The sequence below is a fragment of the Peromyscus californicus genome, unplaced genomic scaffold, assembly GCF_007827085.1.
Source record: "Peromyscus californicus insignis strain IS unplaced genomic scaffold, ASM782708v3 Scaffold_7__1_contigs__length_154581171, whole genome shotgun sequence".
Lineage (NCBI taxonomy): Eukaryota > Metazoa > Chordata > Mammalia > Rodentia > Cricetidae > Peromyscus > Peromyscus californicus.
Genome location: NW_026294595.1, coordinates 119269555 through 119295272, shown reverse-complemented (window position 1 = coordinate 119295272; position 25718 = coordinate 119269555). Strand labels below are relative to the sequence as shown.

At 42.9% G+C, this 25718-nt stretch overlaps 1 protein-coding gene across 3 annotated transcripts in view; it reads right to left on the bottom strand.

Moving 5' to 3' along the window:
* Positions 1 to 25718, bottom strand: part of Sec23b (SEC23 homolog B, COPII coat complex component) — a 41588-nt gene extending 15870 nt beyond the window's left edge. For 2 of the 3 annotated variants that reach the window (XR_008215396.1, XM_052726198.1), the window contains exons 1-14: positions 25347 to 25455; positions 21949 to 22183; positions 19869 to 19926; positions 16891 to 16977; positions 14830 to 15066; positions 14642 to 14727; positions 13551 to 13695; positions 12965 to 13123; positions 12505 to 12620; positions 9614 to 9737; positions 6792 to 6872; positions 3126 to 3215; positions 2136 to 2242; positions 215 to 368 (exon numbers count right to left, since the gene is read on the bottom strand). Coding sequence is in view for 2 of the 3 variants with exons in the window: in XM_052726198.1 (XP_052582158.1) it covers positions 215 to 368; positions 2136 to 2242; positions 3126 to 3215; positions 6792 to 6872; positions 9614 to 9737; positions 12505 to 12620; positions 12965 to 13123; positions 13551 to 13695; positions 14642 to 14727; positions 14830 to 15066; positions 16891 to 16977; positions 19869 to 19926; positions 21949 to 22169 (1665 nt within the window). In the remaining variant the exon portion in view is untranslated. Of the gene's footprint in view, positions 1 to 214; positions 369 to 2135; positions 2243 to 3125; positions 3216 to 6791; positions 6873 to 9613; positions 9738 to 12504; positions 12621 to 12964; positions 13124 to 13550; positions 13696 to 14641; positions 14728 to 14829; positions 15067 to 16890; positions 16978 to 19868; positions 19927 to 21948; positions 22184 to 25346 lie in introns of all 3 variants that reach the window. The other variant, XM_052726199.1, reaches the window with a different exon arrangement.

Here is a 25718-nt window from a genome sequence, read left to right as displayed (position 1 = left end):
ATCCTCTGACCTCCACTTGTACACCATGGCATACACACACACACACACACACACACACACACACACACACACACACACACACACACACACACAAATAAATAAATAAATAAGTGGTTTTAAAAATTAAAAAATAACAGGCTTAAGTGGGAATTTTCTTTTCTCAAAGGTAGAAGAGACACAAGGACTAAACTCAATGCCATTGTTCCCAGTTTACCAGTCGGATGAGTTGTCGATCCAGCCAGCGGAGCACATCAGGTCCCTCCTCGGACTCTGCCCGGAACACTCCAAGCCGCGCCATCAAGACTGCTGCAGCCTCCTGGTCAAATGCTGCTTCTATGTGCCTCAGCTGACTCTGTGCATCTGCCCAACTGACAATCCAGAGTTAGTGCTGCACTTCTGATCAGGAGCTACCAGAGGCTAGACCTCTGCTCAGGTGAGCCCAGATCCCGTTCCTTTGTCGAAGACAAGGTGGCACTACATATTCATAAGGAAGTTTGACAATCATTTTGGTCACCCTCAGGTGCTGTCTGAAGGCTAGAAGCACAAAAGAAAAACTTCCCCATAATCCAGCAGACACAACAGTAGACACCCAAAAGCTAAGTCTGAATCCAATGCCCCTTCCTCTAGGCCAATCCTTACAAAAATCTAAGCGTTTACAACTTTACAAAATGACTTCTCATTGTCATCTCCTTGGAAAAATGAAATAAGAGCATGTTTAAGAGTTTTTCAGAAGAAACAGCATGAAGTACTCGGCTCATTGATGAATGGGGAATACAAACGAAAATGAGGTATTATTGTTTGCATTTAAATATTAATATCCACTACTAATGAGGTAGTGGGTACTCTCCTGACCATACCAAGGAAAACATATCAGCCTCTGAGGATAGTAGGTTTGCAATATATAAAATTTCAACCTATGAAAGGGCCGACAAGCAATATACTTGGGGCTGAGGCTGTAGCTCAATGGTAAAGTGAAAGAGTATGAGAGAGAGGACCTAGGTTCAATCCCCAGTCATGTGGAGAATAATATCACCAAAAATATTTAAAAAAGGAGAAGAAAAAATACTAGAATATGTGAATCCCTAAAAATCAAATACAAAAGCAGCACTGCTGGAGAAGCACATGAAGTCCCTTTAACAAAGGCAGCATCGCTTGCAACCTACGCAATAGTGTGTGAGCATTAATATAAACGAGATGCAAACCAGAGATAAACACACACAGAGATGTAAGTACATAGACATGAGAAATAAGCTGCCATACATATATGGTATACAGGAGCACAGAAATGGGGTGTGCAGTTAAATTTACATAGACTTAACTCTGGGAAGGGAAAGTAAAGATACTCATAAGTAAATAGTTATTTCTCAGTATCCACTGGGGACTCATTCCAGGACACACTTCCTCAGATATCAAAATTTGTGGATGCTCAAGCCACTGATATAAAATGGCATAGTACACCTGAGCATTGTGGTACATGTCTGTAATCCCAGCACTCAGGAGGCAGAGACAGCAGATCTATGTGATTTCAAGGCCAGTGTGGTCTACACAGTAACTTTAGGTCAGCTAGGGCTACATAGTGAGATCCTATCTCAATAAATAAATAAGTAACTGTAAATAAAATGTCATGGTATTTGTAACATCTAAATACATTCTCCTACATACACTCACTCATCTCTATGTTATCACTGACAATGTAAATACTATACAAAACAGCTGTTAAACTGTAATGCTTATGCAATAATAATTTTTTTAAAAGTCCATACATGTTCAATACAGATGTAAGGTTAAAAAATATTTTCCATTCCAATTTGGCTAAATTTATGAATGTGAAACTGAGGGATACAGAGGGCCAACAGCACTTATGTTCTGTTTACATCTTTAACAGGAAGCATGACTTACTTATCTAGCAAATAAAATATGAAAGATAATTTTTAATAAACTAAATTTCTACTGAAAGCTGATTCTTCTAGGTAAGTGTGTAAAAGTTCAATTGGGTTAGCCAAGAATGGCTGATCCGTGGCTGATCAATGAGTCAGTGAGGAGCTGGGAGAGCCATCTAAGGGAATCAGAAAGACAAACTCAAAGAAGTTAACTCTCACAGCCTTGGCTCAAGAAGAAGGAAACAAGATGCTCACTTGCGGGCAATGGTGGTCACTCGAATGCGCTTCTGAGTGCTGGAATGCTGATACTGTGTGACGAACTGGATGGCACCTCTGCCTCCCTGGGGAATTGGAGCATTGTGCTGTGGGGTGGGAGACCACATCTGGTTACTGTCAAAGACATGACTTAAACACAGCCCTTCTAAAGCACTCAGGTAGGGTTCTTGGTACATTTCAATGGTACACTTAAAACCTGCATGGGATCATTGTACATTAACTCTTACCTAAAAGGCAGAAGTGAGGAGGAGGAGGAACATTAGTACATTCATATGAATTGGGGCTGGGTGTGTGGCTCATGTGCATACAACTCAAGAGGCCCTGGGCTCATCTTCAGGAACAGAAGGAATAAAAATGGATCCAATTAATGATATTGGTGCCAAACTATTTAGAGGTAAAAACCACTGATGACTTCAAGTTGCTCTGAATTACATCAAAAACAAGCCAGGTGTGGTGACACACACCTGTACTCCCAGCATTTTGAACATGGAAGCAGAAGGATCAGAGGTCCAAGGCCACCCAGGTCTCAAAGACACCTTGTCTCATCTCCCCTCTACCCATAAAAGCATCAAAAATAAAACAGAGCAACAGATATTTAACTTTAACAATGCAACTGTAGTAAAAAGCTGATTACAGAATCTAGCTAGTGTTTTTGCAGGTGTTGCATGTACAAGTCTTTGTAATTTTTCATAACAAAATATTGGGGAAAGACTGACACCCTCAAAAATTCATGAGTATTATTAAGATGGCTGGGAAAAGCCAGTACTCATCTGAAGGCCTTGTCAGCTCGACAGTAAAGGGACAAAGTAATTTGTTGTTTGATTCTCACTAAATGCTGGAGGGAATTAAAAAGAGCACACCAGATTAGCATAATGTCTAATATGATACCAAAGTATTATCAGGATGGAGAGAGAGTACCTTCTAATAAATCAGAAGATATTATAACGTGAAAAAAAAATGGACGCCCACCTGATTGACAACTTCAAAGTAGATGCCAAGAGTAGACGTGGGATCTAGGCCACAGATTTTCCACTGACTTGTGCCACCAACACCAAGCTCCTAGAGAAGAGAAGTGGAATTTCAAAAAGATATATACAAAAACAAACCCCAAAGCAAACCACTGGTGAAAAGCCACACAGGAGCACAGCAGGTCACTCGTAACATTTACTTAAGCTGAAACTTTAAATTCCAGTGAAAATGTGAAAATGTTAAATGTCCAGGAAATGTGTAATTATGGCCCAGTCGGGATCTTAATGTTTATATTTACAGCACTTTTAAATTAAGTGTTTTATACTGACACTCTAAATTATTTTAATGTAGCATACATATAACATATCTATATATATAGTATATTAATACTGAAGTCAACAAAGAATCATATCAAGGTTGGAGGAATACAGAGGAAGAATAATCTATTGGTTTGAAAGTTGCATGTGCTTTTTGCATCACTATTAGAATAAGAAATAGCGAGCTGTAAATCACCCAGAAAATACATGTAACAGACAAAAGCTTTATCAGACTTTAGTGCTGTGGGTTGTCTTTCTGTACTCTGAACATGTGTTGCTTCCATTGGTTAATAAATAAAGCTGCTTTGGCCTATGGCAAGATAGAATAGAGCCAGGCAGAAAGTTTAAGCCAAGATACAGGGAGAAGAGAGCAGAGTCTGGGAGATGCCAGCAAACCACCCCAGAAGCAAGACATGAAAGCACTGGTAAGCCACTGGCCACGTGGTAATACACAGATTAATAGAAATAGGTTAATTTAAGATGTAAGAACTAGCTAGTAATAAGCCTGAGCCATAGGCCAAACAGTTTGTAATTAATAGTAAGCCTCTGACTGGTTATTCAGGAACAGGAGGGTGGGAGAGGTTCGCCCATCTACACTGTAGTTTTATCTTTAAACCTAACTTCCACTTCACTCAAGTACAAGGAGGAGAGTAACAGCTTAAACACCACTGTGTGGAAGCAGACACACCAAGACTGTAGATTACTCTAGAGAAGACACTGGACACTGCCTTCAACACATCAGTGTCACAGAAACAGAGAATAAACCAAAAGATGAGGGCTAGTCTAGGGTTTCAAAAACTAAGGACATGGTACTGAAAGGAATGCTGAAAGGAATGGGACTGGCAATCGCCACAGGGGGCCATCAGGAAGAAACTGGGCAAAGAATGCAGACTAAATGCCATTCTGCGAGATTACTGTTCATTTTCTCAGACTTGACAATAAGAAAAGAGTATAACATCCTTATTTTTAGAATATGCACATTGTATTACTTAAGAACCAAGCATCATGATGTCTGAAAATTATTTTCAAAGGTTCTGTAAATAGTGTTGGTAAAGCAAATACACCAGGAGATCGTAACTCCACAGGGAGGGCAGCTGTGGCACCAACAGCTGTGGCATACCAACACCACCTGGGGTGCTAAAGGAAGTGTATTCCTTCTCAGACCACCGCATGCTTGAAGAATGCTTTCCTTTGCTTGCATCCTTAACCCCCAACCAAAACTTACAATGCTGAATTTGACTGGAAGGCTAATCAGTGTTTTCCAATTTTTTAAAGTATCTTTTTAAACTACTCCAGGAAGTTTCATCAGGGAGACTTTAAAGCTCACAGATGGGGCAGCCTTCCAAAGCCCTTCCAGAAAAACAGGGGTCGGGCAAGTCACTTAGCACACTGAGGTAATGAGATAATCTTCAGATGGGCTTTGGGGAAGAACTGCCTCATCCAAGGACTACAGAGGTTTATACAAACAGTAACCCCCTGCCAAACTTGGCAAAACTTTCATTTATATAATCACTGTCAATGTCTGTTCTGACATAGACAGACAATTCGTATAGGGCTCCACTTATTCAAAGTGCTCCATTTGACCAGCCTCATTTAATCCTAACATTCGTTTTTTTTTTTTTTGGTTTTTCAAGACAGGGTTTCTCTGTGTAGCTTTGGTGCCTTTCCTAGAACTCACTCTGTAGACCAGGCTGGCCTCGAACTCACAGAGATCCACCTGCCTCTGCCTCCTGAGTGCTGGGATTAAAGGCGTGCGCCACCACCGCCTGGCTAATCCTAACGTTCTTAAGCAGGCACTGTTACTTTCCCATTTTCTAAAAACACTGAATTACAGAGCATTAAGAATTTTTCCCAAGCTACTCAGCTACCAAGAAGTAGCTATGCACCCTAACTCCGCAACAACTCTAGAGCCCACCCTCCCACTGTGGATGACAAGAAGACGACAAGAGGAAGACAGGACTGTGGAACAATACCCCCAGACTACCTCAGAGACCACAGTGATACACTTTCATGAAAACAGCTCTTGCATTCAGAAAGACTCAACTTTTGTCAGACCTCACAGTCAAATACACCTCTTGGTCACAGACCATCCTACTGTGTGTTCAGTCTGTTTAAGTGTAACCTTAAAGAACAATGGAACAACCAACCTTACTTGGCTTGGATAGCCCAAGAATGAGCTTTTACAACCTAAGCTAATGCATAGCTTTAATCTTAAACTAAGTACGCCTCCATGCCCCTGACCCAGAGTAATGTATATATGTACGTATTAACATACATATTTGTAATCATTTGCTGAAAACACCCAATAGGCTGGAAACAACCTATACAGCAAATATTTACCATACATGTTAGAAACAATATACAGACACAGTTTGTTTGTAGTACTGAGCACTTCCGGGTCAGTTGGGGTCAGTAAAATGACCTTTCCCCTTGTAAAACAGTTAGTGATTTCTGTAAAGAAGCCCTCATTACTTTCCAATGGGATCCTTTCTGTGTTGTTCAATAAATACAACAGAGACAGACAGACACAGGGACAGTGAGACACCAGACAGCATTCAGACAGGCACAGACACATACTGCTGAGATTACAGATAGGCAGTAACCACAAACTACAGACAGACAAAAGACACAGAAGAGAGAAGTGGAGAATTCAAACTTGGGCTTCTTCTCGATCAAATTAATCACAGAGGATGTCTATGATTTCATTCCTTGATGCAACACTGATGCATTTTCATACTTCTGAGGTTATAATTAAAGCATGTGACCAATGCAGAAGAAACCTCATAAACCAGATGCTGTGCCTTTTCAGCTAAAGCATACTCCCAGCATGTGGGCCATCAGCAAAGCCATTTACCCCAAGGGATGACTGACCTTTGCTCTAATATATTAACAATATAATAACATATGTATCTGCGTCATCCACTGTCTGACCAACTCAGGGTCCCTTGTAGTAAGCTCCTTATCAGCTGAGTGAGACAAGGGTACCAACTGTAAGTTATGAGGCACACAGGTTATTCTGGAAGAATTCTGAATGTCTGCCTTTGCTGAAGGGAATGGCTTTTTGTTCTCAGTGGGACAGCATCCATACATCACATGTAGTCAGAGGAACATAAGACAGAGCTCCTCTGGGTCAGCTTCAACCCTGAGCAAGGGTTAACTTAACCGCTCTGGTCTTTCAGACAGACTGAGGGACAGAAAGACAGATGACACTACCTCTTGGAGTTGTCATCAATGAGGATTAGAGCTCTCACACAGGTACACCTCACAGGTGACACAAAGCAAGATCATCAGTGTGTGACTTAGCTAATGAGTTTACTCCAGGGCAGGTGAGGGTGATGATTTTCCTTACATTTTCTGACACACATGGTCCTTTCACATTCAGAGATACACATGGACCGATAGCTCCTGCAATCTTCAGTTCCCGAGAGGTCTACAACAAATTACACAGTAAGTTAAGAGCCAATCTGCTGTCACCATGATCACATAACAGCCTAGAGAAAATTCCCACAGAGAAAATCGCTAATGAATTACACTATCCAAATGCCCACTCCAGCTTTTCCAGGAACACTAGGTATTGATCAAAGCTTCAACAAAATTCACCTTGGAAAACATAAAAAAAACAGGTGTAGTGGTGTGGTAGTAATACTCAGCAGGCTAAGGCAAAAGATCCTGAGTTCAAGGCCAGTCTCACTATACAGCAAATCTGTGACCAGCTTGAATTCATGAGACTGCCTCAAAAATCAAGACAAAAAGGCACAGTAGAAACAAAAACAAACCAAGAGTAGCTGAGTATGGTATCGCACGCCTTTAATCCCAGCACTCAGAGGCAGAAGCAGGTAGATCTCTCCTCTGTGCTGTATGAGGCCAGCCTGGTCTACAAATCGAATTCCAGGACAGCCCAGCCAGGGCGGTTACTCAGAGAAACCCTGTCTCAAAAAACAAAGAAACAAACAAAGACACAGTATGGTATCGTTTTCACACCATTCATTTGTTTGAAGTAGGATCCCTAAGAAGTAACTGAGACTAACCTGGAAATCCCTACACAGCTCAAGTGAGCGCATACTCACAATCCTCCTGCCTCTGCCTAAGTGCTGGGATACAGGTATGCACCACCACTCCTGGCCAGGGGACATTTTCAACTCTTAAATCACTTTTGAACCTTTGAAATTATTATACTCATTAAAGATAACAATTCTACCAAATATACTACATTCTTTTCCAAACACCATGCATATTCATACTTACTTACATATTTCTGATCAGTAAAAGTAGTTTAAAAATATTTAATTCACAAATTTCAACATAATGATAAGACCAATGGATATTTCCTCTCCCCACCCCACCCCACCCTTTTTTTTTTTTTTTTGGTGAGACAGGGCCTCTATAGTCCTGGCTGTTCCGGAACTCACTGGAACAGCCTGGCCTAGACTTCACAGATTCTCCTGCCTCTGGATTTTTTTTAAACAAATGAAGTTGTTTTTTTGTTTTGTTTTGTTTATTTAGTTTATGTACATTGGTGTGAAGGTGTCAGATCCCCTGGAACTGGCGTTACAGACAGTCGTGAGCTGCCGTGGGGGTGTTGAGAACTGAAGCCAGGTCCTCTGGAAGAACAGCCCATGCTCTTAACCATTGAGCCATCTCTCCAACCCCAAAAAATGGAGATTTTTAAGACTGAACTCACTTTATTGAAGTGAATTCAGACTTACACAATAAGGTGAATTCCATCCATTCCTTTTTGTTTGGGGGTGGGCAAGGTTTTGAGAAAGGGTTTCTCTGTGTAGTCCTGGCTATTCTGGAACTTGCTCTATAAACCAGGCCGGCCTTGAACTCAAAGATCTACCTGCCTCTGACTCCCGAGTGCTGAGATTAAAGGCCTGTGCTCAGTCTATTCCTCTTTATCTAAAAAGAAAAAGCCCTCAAGCACACACACACTTCTACATGGATGCTGGGGTACTAAGCCCAGTACTCACACCTAAACAACAGCACTTGGCCTACTGAGCTGTCTTCCACCCCTTTCTTTTTTCATTACCTCCAACTCTGCTAAATAAACCCCTCAAACATTTAAAAATGCTGTTTAAAGGTTATCCTAGATAACTTAATGCTTTTCTCTAATTCTAATCATAGTTTCTAAGGGTCTCTTTCAAAGGTTTCTCAATGACTTAAGAGTCAGCCGTCTAGGACTATGAATTCCTATAAAGAAATACAGACTTCAGCTCATGATGCTCTTAGAACACCTGGGTTCTTCTTAAATACAAACCCTACTCTGTGCTGTTGCAGAATATTTGTTCACACTGTGTGAAGATGTGTCACTGTGATTGGTTTAGGAAAGAGCTGAATGGTCAATAGCTAGGCAGGAGAGAATAGACGGGACTACTGGGGAGAGAGGGGATTCTGGAAGAAGAGAGGCGGAGACACAAGCAAGACACTGAAGAAGTCCGACATACAGCACAGAGGAGAGGTAACCCGGTAACCAAGCCACGTGGCCGAACATAGACTGAAAAATATGGGTTAATTTAAGTTACAAGAGCTAGCTGAGAAAAAGCCCAAGCTAAGGCCAAGCTTTCATATCAATAGTAAGTCTCCATGTCATTATTTGTGAGCTGGTGGCCCACAGAAAAGTCTGACTACACTGTAAGGCAGGGACTCACACCAATGGCTGGGTGGATACTGACCATGTGTGACTGCCTGTCCCCAAGCCCCTCTAACTCCACCTATCCTACAGTGGGACGGAGCAGAGCGGAGCAGGGCCTGAGGGGGACAAGGAACGTTCTGTTTAGAACTTAATCAATACATATGTCATCCTTGAGAAGAAAAGGACCACGGCAGGCAATATACTTGGTGATAGCCATCTTGTTGAATCCTTTTAAGTGGTCTTTAAAGCTTGTATCTACGGGCTGAGGCTGCCAGTGTCCAAACTGAACCAGTCACAACACTAAACCCAGTAGAGTTTCAAAAGTCTATAATATGGTTGGGTACAGTAGAGCACGAGGCAGGTGAATCTTTGTGAGTTCGAGGCCAGCCTGGTCTGTATGGCAAGTTCCAGGCCAGCTGAGGATACACAGTGAGACCCTGCCTCAAATAAATAATAAATGTTTATCATGTATATATGAAAATTCCATAAACTAATTATATAAGCTAATTTAAAATAAAACTTTTCTAAAAGCCTTGTACCTTTACATCCAATGTAGCACCAAACGCCATTCTGAAATCTCCGTTGAAGTCTTTACTAAAAATTCTTTGGAATGTCTGCTTGAAAAGAGAAGTGTTGAAAGAGTCTCCCATCACCATGTGGCCTCTAAGGGAGAAAGGGAGAAAGTACACATTTAAGAGGACTAGAAACCATTTGGTTGTTCCCTTAGGATTCACAAACGATAATTAACACACACAAAGAAAACCATGCCCACACACGTGCTACTGACTAACTTAAATGAAAAATACCAAGTTCAACTGGTACTTAGGAAAGAAACTACCTCAAAAACATTAAACAAAGAATCCTTAAAACAGTTCTAGGGGGCTGGGAAGGTGGCTCAGCGCATAAGGGTACTGCTAAGTCTGATAACTTCAGTTCGATCAATCCCAGGACCCACATGGTAGAGGAAGGGAACCAACTCCCACAGATGGCCCTCAGACGTCCATACAAGTGCCACACATGTGTGCATCCACAGACACACACACACACACACACACACACACACACACACACACACATATACCAAAAAAGTAAATGTAAAAATATTCTAAAAGATTTTGAGATGCCAACCAATCTCCAGAGACGGTACAATCCTCTCCCTCCCTCTCCCTCCCTCCCTCACACACACACACACACATGTGCACTCATGCACATACATGGCTGCAGACAGTAAACATGTTTGGGGTTCGTTTTCTCTCTCTCTCTCTCATCATTCTCCACCTAAAATGTTTTGAGCAGTTCCCAGCATTCCCTCCTTCCCCTTAGGGTACCTCCAGGTCCTCATGTGGCCCCTTTAAACTGAATGCTCAAAGGGCAAAGCGCATCATCTCAGCAGGGAGAACAAGCACTAAGGGAATCACTGAGTTTCCTGGAAAACCGTCTACTACTCCTCTAGTCCAGCCTGGGCTCACCATGCCTTTGCCTGAGGTCTTCCTACTCAACCAGAACCTGGGCTTCTCTTGTTCTCAAGATCGTTCTGAAACTTCTTCTTTTGGGGGGGTTTGGGTGGGGGTGGGATTACATGTCTCCATCTCTATGTATGTGTGTTTGTACGTTTATGTATAGGTGTACATATGCCACAGAGGGTACAGAGGTCAGAGGACAACCTGCAGGAGTTGGTTGTTTCCTTCCACATGAGTCTTGGGACTGAACTCAAGTCTGAGGCTTGGTGGCAGGCAGGCACCTTTACCTGCTGAGCCAGCTTGCCAGCACGTATGCTATTGGTTTGTTTTTTTTTTTTTGGGGGGGGGGGGGGGGCGGGGGAGGCTTTTCTTTTTAAAGTCAACTTCTTGCTATACAGCCCAGGCTACCTTTGAACTCAAGATCCTCCAGAGTGCTAAGTTTTACAGCTGTGCCTACCAGGTCCATTGAGAACTCAACTTATTACAACTGATCCAATGATGCATATCAAGAGGGACCTAATCCCACGTCTAATAATCTGTCCTGCTCTCCAAAACAGGTTCAAGTGGCTCAGATTCTTCTTCCTACGCCCTCCCCTAAGAAAACACAGAAGAACCACTAGGAGGTTGATTAGAAAAGCAGAAACCTGGACCAGGGAGATGGTAAACAGGTAAAGGTGCTTGCCACCAAGTCTGACAACCTACGTTCAATCCCTGGGCTCCACCCACTGGAAGAAGACAACTAACTCTTGCAAAGTGTCCTCAGGCCTCCACATGTGTGCACTGACACACACACATGTGCACACATAAAGAAACAAACAAGCTGGGCGGTGGTGGCGCACGCCTTTAATCCCAGCACTCGGGAGGCAGAGCCAGGCGGATCTCTGTGAGTTCAAGGCCAGCCTGGGCTACCAAGTGAGTTCCAGAAAAGGCGCAAAGCCACACAGAGAAACCCTGTCTCGAAAAAAACCAAAAAAAAAAAAAAAAAAAAAGAAACAAACAAACAAATAAATAAATAAAATTTAAGTTAAGGGAAAGAAATGCAGACTCTCCGGCCCCACCCATGGCTCTCTGTAGATGCTCCTCAAACTTTGCCAGGTATTCCAGTCCATAGGATCTTGGGCAAATGTAGGTTCTGATTCAGCAAGAGGCTACACTTCTAATGAGCTCCCAGAGAAACCAAGGCTGTGTGTGCTCCAACTCTACTTCATGTTAGACTCACTGGAGGAAAATCTGGAAGAACGCTGATGCCCAAGCCATGCCCCATGTTAATTATACCAGGGGACAAGACAGACAAAGTAGCTTGTTTGGCTCCTTACTTTCTTTTTTACTTGAGTCTTGGAAGTGCCCTAGTTGACACTAGAGTGTAGCTGAGCTTCAGATCAGGGCTTCACCTCAGTGCTTCTTGAGCTTTCATAAGCACCCAAATCTAGACAGCTGCTGCAAGAGCTTTTGATTCAGAAGGTCTGAGGAAAGCCAAAGAACATTTCTAATCTGTTCCATGAGCCCTACGGTTCCTAGTCCAGTTATCACTGCAAGCTGAGAATTCCTTCTACGTTTTCAGTTGAGGACAGTACTGACTCGGTGTGTAACTTGCACTAGTCACAGAGTCTCTTAGCCAGGTCAAGTTTCTTCTAATTGCATGACACTCTGACACTCAGATGCTACTACTCGCCTATCACAACGAAGTGCACAGCCGAAGACTGGGGACTCCACACTAGCACTACGCCTGGTCTTCGGAGTTTGACAACTCCAAAGAAGAAACAGTTACTCTGATGGGGCTTGTTTCCAGTGACACCAAGACCTCCTCCTGCTAAGCACCGCTTCTTCCTCCACAGGCCCCACCCCCTTTCCAGCCAGTGAACCCAAAACTGAGTGACCTGAAAACTCCCAAGTTAGCCTCACTCACCCCTATGACTCCATCATTCATTTCTTCCCTCAACACAGTTCCTAGGTGTTCAATGTCAACATACCCTGTAAGATTCGGACAGCACTTCATCTCCAGAAGTCCAGTTTGATCAAGGGCACAAGCATAAATATCAATGCAGTGACCGTTTGTCGCAGTCCGATTAGCCAGCATCTCATAATGCTGTAAGTAAAAAAAGAAAACTGTCTTTAGAAAACAGAAGCAGAGTTCCCAAGGCACGCCTTAATACACCTAAGGATGTAATCAAAAATAGAAGCATGGAATTTGCTGCCTATAAAACAGCCATGAAAAAGAATACAGCTTTAGATTCAAAGCTCTTTAAACACTCTAGAACCATTCTCTCTAACCGGAGAAATAGACGGGGACAGTAAGTGAACAGGAGCCAAGATCTGGAGGAGTGTCACTCTACGCACACCTTCTGACGTCAGCAAAGCAGCCATCACTCACCCAGAGCAGTCCACACTGCTGCATGACTACGCTCACAGCTGGACTCCAATGGCACCTACCTTGGTTGCCTTTTTCATGAACCGTGCATTATCTTTTTCAATGTCGTGCCAGGAGCGGATAGGAGTCTTCAGTTCATCTCCAACCACCATGCCAGGTCCTTGGGTGGGAGGGCCTCCAGTGAACAGCATGATCCGGGCGCCAGTGTTGGGAAAAGTGCCCTAAAGAGAGAGTAAAGATCATGGCAGAAACATACAGTTCCACCTCTGAGTGTGGTTTCCATTTATGTATAAAATACTCCAAAGATGACTCGTCACTTTCCTGCCTCCTCCCCTGCTCTCGGCACTAGTGGCGCTGCAGAGTGACACACGCTGACACACACGACAGAGATGACTTCCTCCCAGCCAGATGGCTTTACACTTTTCTCACTTTAGTGAAAGCACTCTCCACTGCTCCCATCCCCTTAGTTCTTCATAAAAACTTTTTGGTATTTTCAAAATACCGAGTGCCTCCTCAGTGTGAACAACAATGACTAAAACACTTTCTGATGCACAGACAACGGGCTGACTTAAGGCACAAGAAATTTTCTAAAAAGCTAACGAGAACAGCTTGTATGATGTGAGAGGTCGCTGGACAAATCTGATTTACCTCCAACAAGCCAACAGCAATGGACAAAGCAACGCCAGTGGATCGCAGAGGTCTCTTCCCCTGAGTTACTGGCCATGGGTCCCTCTGCAGCTCCCCGAGAAGATCTGTGAGGTTCATGTCAATCTTATGAACGGGCTGCAGAAATCTGTAGGATTTCAAAAGGGCACATCAGTTGTGATTTAATAAATACCTTGACCTTCAACCCTAGGTCAGCAGTTAACTGCTTTTCAAAACAAGTATCCAATAGGAAAAACTCCAACTTTTTCCTTCAAAATTATCTCTATGAACACAAAAGCAATCCTAAGCAATTTCAATGTGAAATATACTATAAAATCTAATTTAATCACAAATTGATGCATGTATCATAAAAAAATCAAATTGAAAAGGAAAAAGTCAGTTGGATTAAATTTAAAGGATGAAATTTTAATCCTAGTAATTAACCTAGTGTGGATCCGGTTTGTTTAGGTCTGTTTATCTCTATCATGCTGAAGCTTCTGTTTGCATGCCTCCTGAGCCTTAGAAGCTGTGTAGAGAGAAACACTCTGCTTTCCCACCAGAGTGAAGACTGTCTCCAGCATATTAGCACATCAGATGTGTTGTACTGAATTTGCTGGCTGCTAACCTGGCCTGAGGCAACCATAGGCTTTCAGTCAACTGAATGAAGTGAGTGCCTGCTCATGGGTTCATTTGAAAGTACCCAAAAGAAGTGGTTCTTAGCCGGGCGGTGGTGGCGCACACCTTTAATCCCAGCATTTGGGAGGCAGAGCCAGGCAGATCACTGTAAGTTCGAGGCCAGCCTGGTCCACAGAGTGAGATCCAGGACAGGCACCAAAACTACACAGAGAAACCCTGTCTAGAAAAAAAAAAAAAAGTGTTTTTTATTTTGTCAGCTTTACTTAAAGATCAAGGACAACAGCCATGTGCCAAAGAGGAGGGGACCAATGGAACTGAATAACAACCGGGCCTAGTCTTTAATTCTTTGTCTTAGAACTGTGGAACCAGAAGTTCCAGCATCGCTCTTCCTGCTCTCCTGAGCTGTCGGGCATGCCCACCACAGAACATGTAACCCTCTATACTGATATCTCGCTCACCTGCTGGAAACAAAAGGCTGCTCCTGAGGTTGAGCAGGTCTCACTTGCTGCATGGGCATAGCTGACTTGGTCAGGCCCAGCATATCCTGAAAAGGAAAAACAGGAAGATCCAGTTTCCACTAACTCTAAAAGGAAATAATAAGCATCATAGATCTGCCCTGGGTCCTGCTTCTGTACAAGGCACAAACCTGTATTTGCTTGGCAGTTAAATCCTTGGTCCCTCGGAAGACATAACTCTTGGAGATTCCTTCACAGCTTAGCTCGTGAACCTGCACCATCCTCCCAAAAGTGATAAGACCAACCAGAGCATCCGGGGGAAGGAGACTCAAGGACATCTGCAGGGACTCCTTGAGTGCTTGAAGGTCATCTTCCTCCAAACATGTGTCAACCACATAGAGAAAGATCAGAGGGGTTCGAGCACCTCGCTTTGGGCAGAGAAAAAGGGCATCATGATCAGTATATACATAGATATAACCAGCTAGCACAGAGCCAATCAGTACAAAACAGCCAGTCTTTATACCTGTAAATATTCAGGAGGATACAAACTGTGTAGCTAAAGATCCACACCAGCTTCTAATTACCTCATCAAATGACCCAGAGTACATCAAAACAAACATATATCTAAAAACGTATTTAATATTTAATACCCACTATGTGCCAGGCATTACTGCAGACCTTGGGAAACATCACTGAACAGAAAGAACAGATTCCTGCCAGCCAAAAGGAACAAACCTGGGCGGGGAGGCCAGGGGGCAGCCACATCTAAGATGGAGGAAGGTGGCAGACCCCTGTGTTAAACAGAGATCAGGGCCGGGGATGGTGGCACATGCCTTTAATCTCCACACTTAGGAGGCAGAGGCAGATGGATCTGTGAGTGTGAGACCAGCCTGGTCTATCGGCTGAGTTCTAGGGCAGCCAGGACTGCATAGTGAGACCCTGTCTCAAAAAGTAAATAAATAAAAAATGAAAATAAAAGAGAAAGAGAGAGAAAAGGGTAGCTTCAGGAAGAAGGTAAAATTTGAGGGGACAAGATGGCTCAACAGATAAAAGCCAAACCAAGCCTGATGACCTGCATTCAATCCCCAGAACCCACAAGGTAGAAGTACTGGCTTCCACAAATTATCCTCTGACCTCCACATGTGTATCCATACACATACACACATAAACAAACAAATACATTAACAAATCATGGTTATGGGGAGGAAGAGGGCAGGGCAGTGGGGAGCAACACAGAAAGAGAGTGAAAAAGAGCTCCAACCTGAGGACAGAGACAGATCAAACACCCTCTGGCAGGTGTGACACTTAAGGAGTCAAGAAGGCCCATGGGGCTGAACAAGGACACTAGGGGGAGATGAGACACGAGGCCTTGAAGACTATCTTTTGCTTTGAGTGAGGAGGGGCCAATTCAGTCCATCAGTGGAGGCTTCTGAGCAGAGAAGTAACACGACATATGTTTCTAGAGTTACACTGGCTGTTGGGTTACGAATAAAATACAAACAGGCAAAGGTAAATGAGGGAGAACAGCTAAGAGACTGTCAGTGTATCTAGTGAGAGGAGGTAGGTGGCCCAGGATGCTAGGGATGGGGAAGGTATGGCAGATGGAATCTAGGTATGTTCTGAATAGTATGTCAATGGATGGTCTACTAAATGAGATAGGGGATGTGGAAGAAAGAAGTCAATGATGAGAATAGGAAGGAGGGGGTCTAACTTTTCTAGCCCAGGCTAGCCTCCACTACTATTCATCTCCTCAGATGCATTTGGTTTGCTGATTTCACTGAACTCATTCTCAAGATAGGAAGATCATGAGCAGGGTGTGTGAGGAGCCTAAGTCTCAGAATGCGTAGGGAGATCCAGAGGATGCAGCTAAGAGCAGGGAGGTGGGAAAGAAAACAGACTGCAGGATTTACATTCAGGGCAAGATGATCCTTGCAAGCCCATCTCTCCTTCTAGCATACAAGGACCCTCAGACAGGAAAGGAGCTATACATTTTTTAAGCTGATGAAGTGTCTCAGGTGAAATGGAGAAGGTTGTGGAGACAGGCTTTAAATTTAGTCAATTCCACATTTTTTGAAGCCTTTCAGACCTGAAAATAATGCAGTAACACAAATGTACTATAACATACTGTCTAGAATCCCGCTCCTAGGACACCAGCTTTACCTTTCACGGACAGATTAGAGATCTGTATCACTTCAAGTATTTCAAAAGAAACTCAATTTTAACGGTGTTCATCAAACACATGACAAAATTACCTGGATCATGTACTCAATTGTTGAAAACTGAGGCATCAATTCAGCAGGCTGATTCATCTCCGATATGCCTGTATATGCTGGAGGGAACTAATAAGAAAACAAAACAACATTTAATAAGGGCTAAAAGTGATTTGTGTTCCACTTTTTTCTTTATCCTGGAGACTAAGCCTAGGAATGGGCAAGCGCACCACTACTGAGCGCCAGCTCGAGCCCCAGCTATGCATGATACACTTATTTTCCATTTATAAAACTGGTCATTTATAAAATGACCATGTTAATTCTGAATGCACAAAATATAAAACATGTTGCTAAAACACAAATATTAGCACTCAAAGCTTCTAATTCTCTTACATGTCTATGACCATATAACCTTCAAAAAGATTTACTGATAAAAACAGATACTATACTTGATCTTAGCCAAAAGGCTAGCCAAAACCCATGCCAGGAGAGTAAGCCCACCCCTGACACTGCCTGGAGTGCCAGGAACCACAGGCTGGATGACCCAGAGATCTAGGAGAGAACCAAATATGACTGGAGGGGGAAAAAAATGTCAATATAATTTCTAACAATAGTCTGCTATACACATAGATTGGTGCCTAGCCCAACTGTCATCAGAGAGGCTTCATCCAGCAACTGATGGAAACAAATACAGAGACCCACAGGCAAACATTAGGCCAAGCTGGGGGAAACCTGAAGGAGGAGGAAAAAGGATTATAGGAGCCAGAGAGGTCAAGGGCACTGCTGTGGAATAGTACTTTAACTGTGTAAAGATGTGGTGCATTTGTTTATACTGCATTTGTTTAATTATGTAAAGATGTGTTACTGTTTCACCTTGCCTACCCAAGGCACCTGAATGGTGTAATTAAAAGCTAAACAGCCAATAGCTAGGCAGATCTCTGAGTTCCAGGACAGCCAGGGCTACACAGAAAAACCCTATTGCAGGGAGGGACAACAATGACACTTATTAGTTTGTTTTTTTGAGACAGGGTTTCTCTGTAGCTCTGGCTGTCTTAGGACTCACTCTGTGGACCAGGCTGGCCTCAAACTCTGAGATACACCTGGGAGTGCTGGGATTAAAGGTGTGCACCACCACCGCCCAGCAATTCTTTTAAAGCAGAAGGAGCTCAACACTGCTACTGGAACCCTAAAGTTACAAGATGATGAAAATTCAATACTATGTACCATCTAATTAGAAAATTAATGTAGTCCAGTAAAATATAAACAGCAGTGTAGTGGTATTGTGTTCCCCAAAATATTGTGTACCCTAATAAACTTATCTGGGGTCAGAGAACAGAAAAGCCACTAGATACTTAGGATAGGCAGTGGTAGCACACGCCTTTAATCCTACCATTCCAGAGGCAGAAATCCATCTGTTCAAGGATACAGCCAAGCATGGCGACTCACACCTTTAATCCCAGAAAGCGAGTCTTTAATCCCAGGGAGTGATGGTAGAAAGCAGAAAGGTATATAAAGTGTGAGGACCAGAAACTAGAAGCATTTGGCTGGTTAAGCTTTTAGCTGGTTAAGCTTCAGGCTTTCGAGCAGCAGTTCAGCTGAGAGCCATTGGGATAAGGACACAGAAGCTTCCAGGCTGAGGAAACAAAACCAACTGAGAAGTTGGCCAAGTGAGGTTAGCTGTGGCTTATTCTGTCTCTCTGAACTTCCAGTGTTAACCCCAATAACTGGCCTCAGGTTTGATTTTATTAATAAGACCTTCTAAGATTCATGCTACACAGCAGATCTATTTTCTTTAGGTAACATATTCACTTCCTATAGAAAACTTACAAAAATAAGAGAATTCTATGTCCCCTACTATTCAACACAAATGTGCCTAACAAAAGCCATTACCTGAGATCACCAAAAACTGCTAATTATCAGTGTAGACAGAAATTCAGGTTCATCTGTCAGAATGACTAAGATCAAAAGCACTGCAGACAGCTTATGTTGGAGAAGATGTGGAGCAAGGGGAACACTCCTCCACTGTTGGTGGGAGTGCAAACTGGAAATCAGTATGGCGGTTTCTCAGAAAATTGGGAATCAATTGACCTCAAGACCCAGCTATAACACTCTTGGGCATATACCCAAGGAATGTTCAACCACACAAGGACACATACTCAACTATGTTCACAGTAGCATTACTCGTAATAGCCAAAACCTAGAAACAACCTAGATGCCTCTCAACTGAAGAATGGATTAAGAAAATGTGGTACATATACACAATGGAGTACTACTCAGCAGAGAAAAACAATGACATCATGAAATTTGCAGGCAAATGGATGGAAATAGAAAATATCATCCTGAGTGAGGTAACCTAGACTCAGAAGGACAAACATGAGTTTTTCTCCAATGACTGATGGAAGCAGATGCAGAGATCCACAGCCAATCACCAGACAGAGCTCCAGGAGTCCAGTCAAAGAGAAGAGGGATTCTATGAGCAAGTACATCAGGATCATGATGGGGAAACAAGCAAGGATGACTAAACCAAACAAGAGGGAATTCATGAAAGATGGGTCAATGGCTGTGGAGCCTACATGGGACTGGACTAGGACCTCTACATGGTGAGACAGTTGTGCAGCTTGATCTGCTTGGGAGGCCCCCTGGCAGTAGGATCAGAATCCATCTCTGGTGCATGAGTGGGCTTTTTGGAGCCCACTACCTATGATGGGACATTTCGTGTAGCCTTGAGGCAGGGTGAAGGGCTTGGACTTGCTTCTACTGAATGTGCCTCCCCATGGGAGGCCTTGCCTTCTTGTGGGTGGGAGAGGAAAGTGGGTCAGGAGGAGGAGGCTGGGGGCGGGGGGCAGGAGGAGGGAAGAGGGGGATCTTTGATTGGTATGTAAAATGAATGAAAAAATTTTCTCATTTCAAAAAAAAAAAAAAAAGAAGAAGAAATTCAGGTTCATGTAATCTTTTCCAGTGTAGTACAACAAAGACAAAACATATAAATATAAATATATATGGAGTCTTAAATTACATACCTGATTTCTTTGAAAACAGAAATTGCAAGCCCAAAGTTTTGCTCGATAATCAACTTGACTGTAAAAAAGATAAATAAATATCACAAACAGATATTATATTTATTTTCAAGCTAGAAAGCAATCACATGTAGATTTAAAGTTCCATAAATTAAACAGGAATGTGTTTCTATGAGTGTGCATATACAGAAGGGTTTGTGAAATTGCGCTGCAGGGAAAACTGGCTATCAAGTACACCAAAAATTTCCCTCAAATATTTGTACTTAGTAAATTCTATTTTCCAGTTCTATGATCATGTTTTAAGATATTTTTCACTCACATAAACTATAAGCTATTTCCTTTTGCCTTCATTTTAACCTGTTTGTCAAGATATATCCAACATTTTTATTGTTCAACAATGAAAAAAATTTTTTTAAAAGATCTGTTTAGTCTTATTTTATGTGTATCTGTGTTTTGCCTGTATGTATATGCAGCACATTCTTGTCTAGCAGAAGCCAGAAGAGGGCAAAGGATCCCCTGATACCGCAGTTACAGAAGGCTGAGCTAACATGTAGGTGCTGGGAACATGACCATGGGTCTCTGCAGGAGTAGCAAGTACACTTAACCACTGAGCCACCTATCTCCAGTCCCTATATAAAACCTCTTAATTTCAATAATAAAAGCACATTTCACACTAAGACCACAGAAAGCATGTTTCCAGGTGGGTAAAGCTGCTAGAAAGGGTTCATGATAAAGCTTCTATTGCTTCTTCTCCCTTCCTGCACTTAGGATATTACGAGGCAACGGTTATCATTTTATAAGCAGGGTAGAGACTTTCCTAATATGGGCTTGGAAAGAAAAGCAAAGGGAAATAAAGGAAAGAGCGCTCCTGCATACAAAATTCTAACACTCTCAACTTGCGTCAAAGTTCCTTCAGCCATGCATGGTGGTACACTTCTGCAGTCTCATATCCTCCCAGATGCCAGACGGCCACACAAGCCCTAGAGTTTGAGACCAAGTTATGCAACATGGACACTCTACCTCAACAAATAATGGAAAAATTTATTCCCAATAGTGCCCAAATATGAATAGAATAGAATCTCAGGTTTAAAAAAGTTCACTCAACAGTAAAATTATTGGGAGTCAAAATTTCTTCTGCCAGGCTGGAGCAATGGCTTAGTGGTTAACTTGCTGCTCTTGTAGAGAAACAAAGTTTAGTTCCTAATATCCATGCGAGGTAACCCTCATCTCCTGCAACTCCAGCTCCAAGAAATTCAACTCCCTCTTCTGCCCTCCACAGGTACCTACATGCAAATGGCATACACATATGCATGTCCACTCATGTAAGCACACACACACACACACACACACACACACACACACACACACATACACACACAAATTCTTCTGTCTACTACTTCTTCCAGACATACTACATCATCATATAGGGTATATACAAAAAGATTTTTTAATACTTTAAAAGCCATCCCTTGGCTGGGCGACGATGGCGCACACCTTTAATCCCAACACTCAGGAGGCAGAGGCAGGCAAATCTCTGTGAGTTCAAGGCCAGCCTGGTCTATAGAGCAAGTTCCAGGACAGGCTCCAAAAGTATACAGAGAAACCCTGTCACAGAAAAAAAAAAAAAAAAAAAAAAAAAGCCAGAAGCAAACTGCTAATCTGGGGGGTGGAAGGGAGGGATGGATGGAGGGACAATTCCAAACTCTCCCCTTGTTCTATCCTCCCCTTGTTCAAATAAGATTCCAATTTCCTTCAAGGGACACTTTAATCCCAGCATTTGGAAGGCAGAGGAAGAAGATCTCTGTGAGGTGGAGGCCAGTCTACATAATGAGTCCAGGACAGCCAGGGCTGGGTAGAGAGACCTGCCTCAAAAAAAAAAAAAAAAAAAAGATTCCAATTTCCTCTGAAGTATCACAGCAGAAGTTTCCATGAGCACTCATCCTCTAAGAATCTCAACATCTACTTACTCTCATCTCAAACTGGAAACTCTTCTATAGCAATCAAGTGACTTTTATGAGGACTGCATAAAGATGACAATTTACTGCACTTATCATTTTGACCAGTGCTTTTAAGGAATGCGTACCACAGGGGATTGAGAATAGCTTTGCAGGTCGGCCTGCTGCAAAGCACAGGTTCGTACTGCACAGGAGGGAGGTCTGGGCGTTCCTTCAGAGGAGTGAGGAGACAAGCCAAGGGCACAACCATCCTTGTGGCTTCAAGGCGGCTAGAAGGCCACACATTCCAACTGAAACGCACGCCATCTCGTTCTTCATTCTGCTGAATGAACTCCAGATATGTTGCCATAGTCTAAGAAGAAACTAAAAATAAAGCTTTAATTATTATATGCAACATTCTCAGCTGATCTTCAAAAAATAAAAGAAGGCCCCAAGCCAGGTGCAGTGGTTCACACCAGAAATCCAGCACTCAATCCCAAACAAAGAGATGATCTTACAACATAGTGTTTCACAAACATAGTATGGAAAAACCTGTCACTGTAGGAAAACAGCAACTTTCTTCTCTCAGAACCCCAAAGTTGAATACTTAGCTCTCTACTGCTATGCTAAAGATCATGACCAAGACGAGTATGGTGGTGCACATCTTTGATCCCAGCCCTTGGGAGGCAAAGGCAGGTGGATCTCTGTGCAGTTCGAGGCCAGCCTGGTCTACAAAGCAAGTTCTAGGACAGCCAGGACTATTACACAGAGAAAACCTGTCTCAAAAAACAAACAAACAAAAAAGACCATGACCAAAAGCAATGTGGGGAGGAAAGGGTTTATTTCAGTTTACTCCTATAGTCCATCATCTTCCAGGAAAGCCAGAGCAAGAGCTCATGACAGGAACTAATACAGACACCATGGAAGAACACCACTCACTGGCTCATTCCTCAAGGCTTGCTCAGCCTGCTTTCTTATACAACTTAGGACCACCTGCCCAGGGGTAGTACTGCCTATAGTGGGCTGGACCCCTATACATCAATCATCAATCAAGAAAATGCCCCACAGGCCTACCTGATAGGAGCATTTTCTTAATTGAGGTCCCCCACTTCTCAAATGACAATGGCTTGTGTCAAGTTGGCAAAAAAAACTAATCAGGCCACTTTCTCAAACCATCTCTGCAGAACTTCAAAAGAAAATTAGTCAAAGAGATTAAAGGTTGAACTGCTTGACCATTTGTCAGCTGTGTGTAGTTGGATATTACTACTATTTAGTTATTTGATTGTGATGCTAAGGGTTAAATCCAGGGCCTTGTGCATGCTTGGCAAGCACTCTACCACTGAGCTAAATTCCTCATACAAGCCAATTTCAATCACGTGTCCAAAGGTAAGTCTCAAACTCTGTTTCATCAGCCAGCAATTTTCCTACTTCCCTTCCTTTCTTTATAAATCAAAGTAAACACTGTATGAAATGTTACATTCCAAGTAACCTTAGCCTTTGTGCTGCCCCCCCCCACCCCCACACACACACATACAAACACTTTGCTCACTGTGGAGAAAAGAACTGCATGCTGATTTGAGAAACCGGTTACTAATGGGAGCAGCCAGGCACTCAAGCATTTCTAGTGTGCATACCAAAACTATGAAGGGGAGTTTGCTTTTGTACTGGGTCTCACCTTGTCCTCCTTCCTGACCATGTTTGCTCATGCTCATCCTTGAAAGACCCTGGTAAATCAGTCCTTCACACTAAGCTTTCAGACTCAGATAACCCCAATGTTGTTGAGTGGATGCATCCTTTTGTGATCTAAAATACACTGATTGTCCCAGAAGTTACTGAGGTTCCACTGAACAAGCCCTTTAGGAACACAAGCAAGGACTGGCAAGATGGCCCAGTGGATAAAGTGCTTGCCCCACAAGTCTGACAACCTGAGTTTGGTCCTCAGATCCCACATAAAGGTATAAGGAGAGTCCCAATACTACAGCATTACCCTTCTGCCCTAAACATGGGTGAGTTGACAGGTGCACACACATCATGCACATGATCACACAAATAAATAAATAAATAAGACAAAGAAAAAGGAAAGCAAGAAAATGGAATCTATAAGATGAGAATGGGGGTGGAGGGACAAATTCTTGTAATATCCATATTTGAGAGGTTGAGGCAGAAGAACCAAAGGAGTTCAAAGCCTCCTGGGTTACACAGGGGGATCCTACCAAAAAAAAAAAAAAAAAAAAGGAAATATGTGTGTGTGTATGTGTGTGTGTATGTGTGTGTGTAATATTTTGTATATATAAAATACTAAAGTGGCTTTTAATGACAAAAGTGCTTGATAACAACTGTCTCCTTTGAGGAATACCATACTACAAATAACTTGGATAAGGGCAATTTTACATGCCCAGAAAAGCAAATTAATTATTCTACCATACAGAATCCACACAACAAAAAATCCCAAATGTCTGTTCCAACTGAGACTCTAAGGCATCTATTTGTTATTTCTGGCAAACACAGGAAGCTGAAACATTGACTACGAAGAAAGCACTATGTACCTTCCTGGGGGCCAAATAAATAAATAAATCACAGGTACATACATTCTAATATCACCACTTTTAGCAACTACTTCAGCAAACCCCATTAAATAACGGTAACCTCTCTTTAAAGTTCTTTATTTAAAGGTACAGGTCCCCAAGTATCTACATATTAAAATCTGCTCCCTGTTTCCCATGGCCTCCTTTCCTGACCCTTCTAGACCACGGTTTCTTAATACTGCACACATAACGCACAGACGATTCCAATGAATTCATGAATCCTTTTTAGTTCTATGTACTTTCATTAAATTCTTTTTTTTTTTTTTTTTGGTTTTTCGAGACAGGGTTTCTCTGTGTAGCTTTGCGCCTTTCCTGGAACTCACTTGGTAGTCCAGGCTGGCCTCGAACTCACAGAGATCCGCCTGGCTCTGCCTCCCGAGTGCTGGGATTAAAGGCGTGCGCCACCACCGCCCGGCTTCTTTCATTAAATTCTATGTGTCGAGAAAATGTACATTTTTAAGTCCACTGCTCATATCAAATTCTCAACATGTAAGGATATCTGAAGAAGTAAATATGTGAGTGAGTGAATGAATGAATGAGTGAATGAATGAATAAAAGGCCTAGAAAGGCATCCAATAAAACATCTGAGCCACTCTCCAGGCTCTCACCTCTCCAGGACATAACTTTCCAGGACTTAGTAACCATCTGTAGACACGGCTAAACAACACCTAATCCTGTACTGAAGATCTGGGTTCTGGTTTTACTTATCAAAAAGCAAAACTCAAGGTTTTCATGGGGATTCGGTCCTTCCGGATGTTCACGCCACTACCACCACCCCAATTCCGCAGGCTAAGGAGTCAGAAGCCGGTCCTCTGCCATCAGGCATTTCATCCGGCTTCTGGTTCATCAAGTTCCTCTGACTGCTCAGCCTGACGAGAACAGGACTCCTCCCAGAAGCAGCCCCCCTTGCCCCGGCATCTCTCGCCTCCTAAGCGCCCATTCAACAGAGCAGGGCCGCTCACCTGTCCGGAGCCGCTCACCTGGACAGAGTCTTCCGCGCCCCACGGACACCCAGAACTCGGCTCTGGCTTCCACCACCAAGTCCACCTCAGCTCACAGTCGATTGGTCAGTGCTCCAATACGTCATTCTACGGCGCCATGTTCTAGCCAATCAGAGCGCGCTTCTCTGGCTGACGAGTAAAAGCGAAACAGTCAGAAACGCTGCGCCGCCATCTTTGAATAGGGCAAAGCCGTAGTTTCTCACACTTCAAACTTGGAAATTCAGAGTTTCTTAGGGTGCATACTTTCTCGAATATATCCCTAAAAGTTTCTCCTGCACAGAAGCTCGGCGCCTGTGGGCCCTCATCCAAACGCATCCCGCGCTCCTCGGGCGT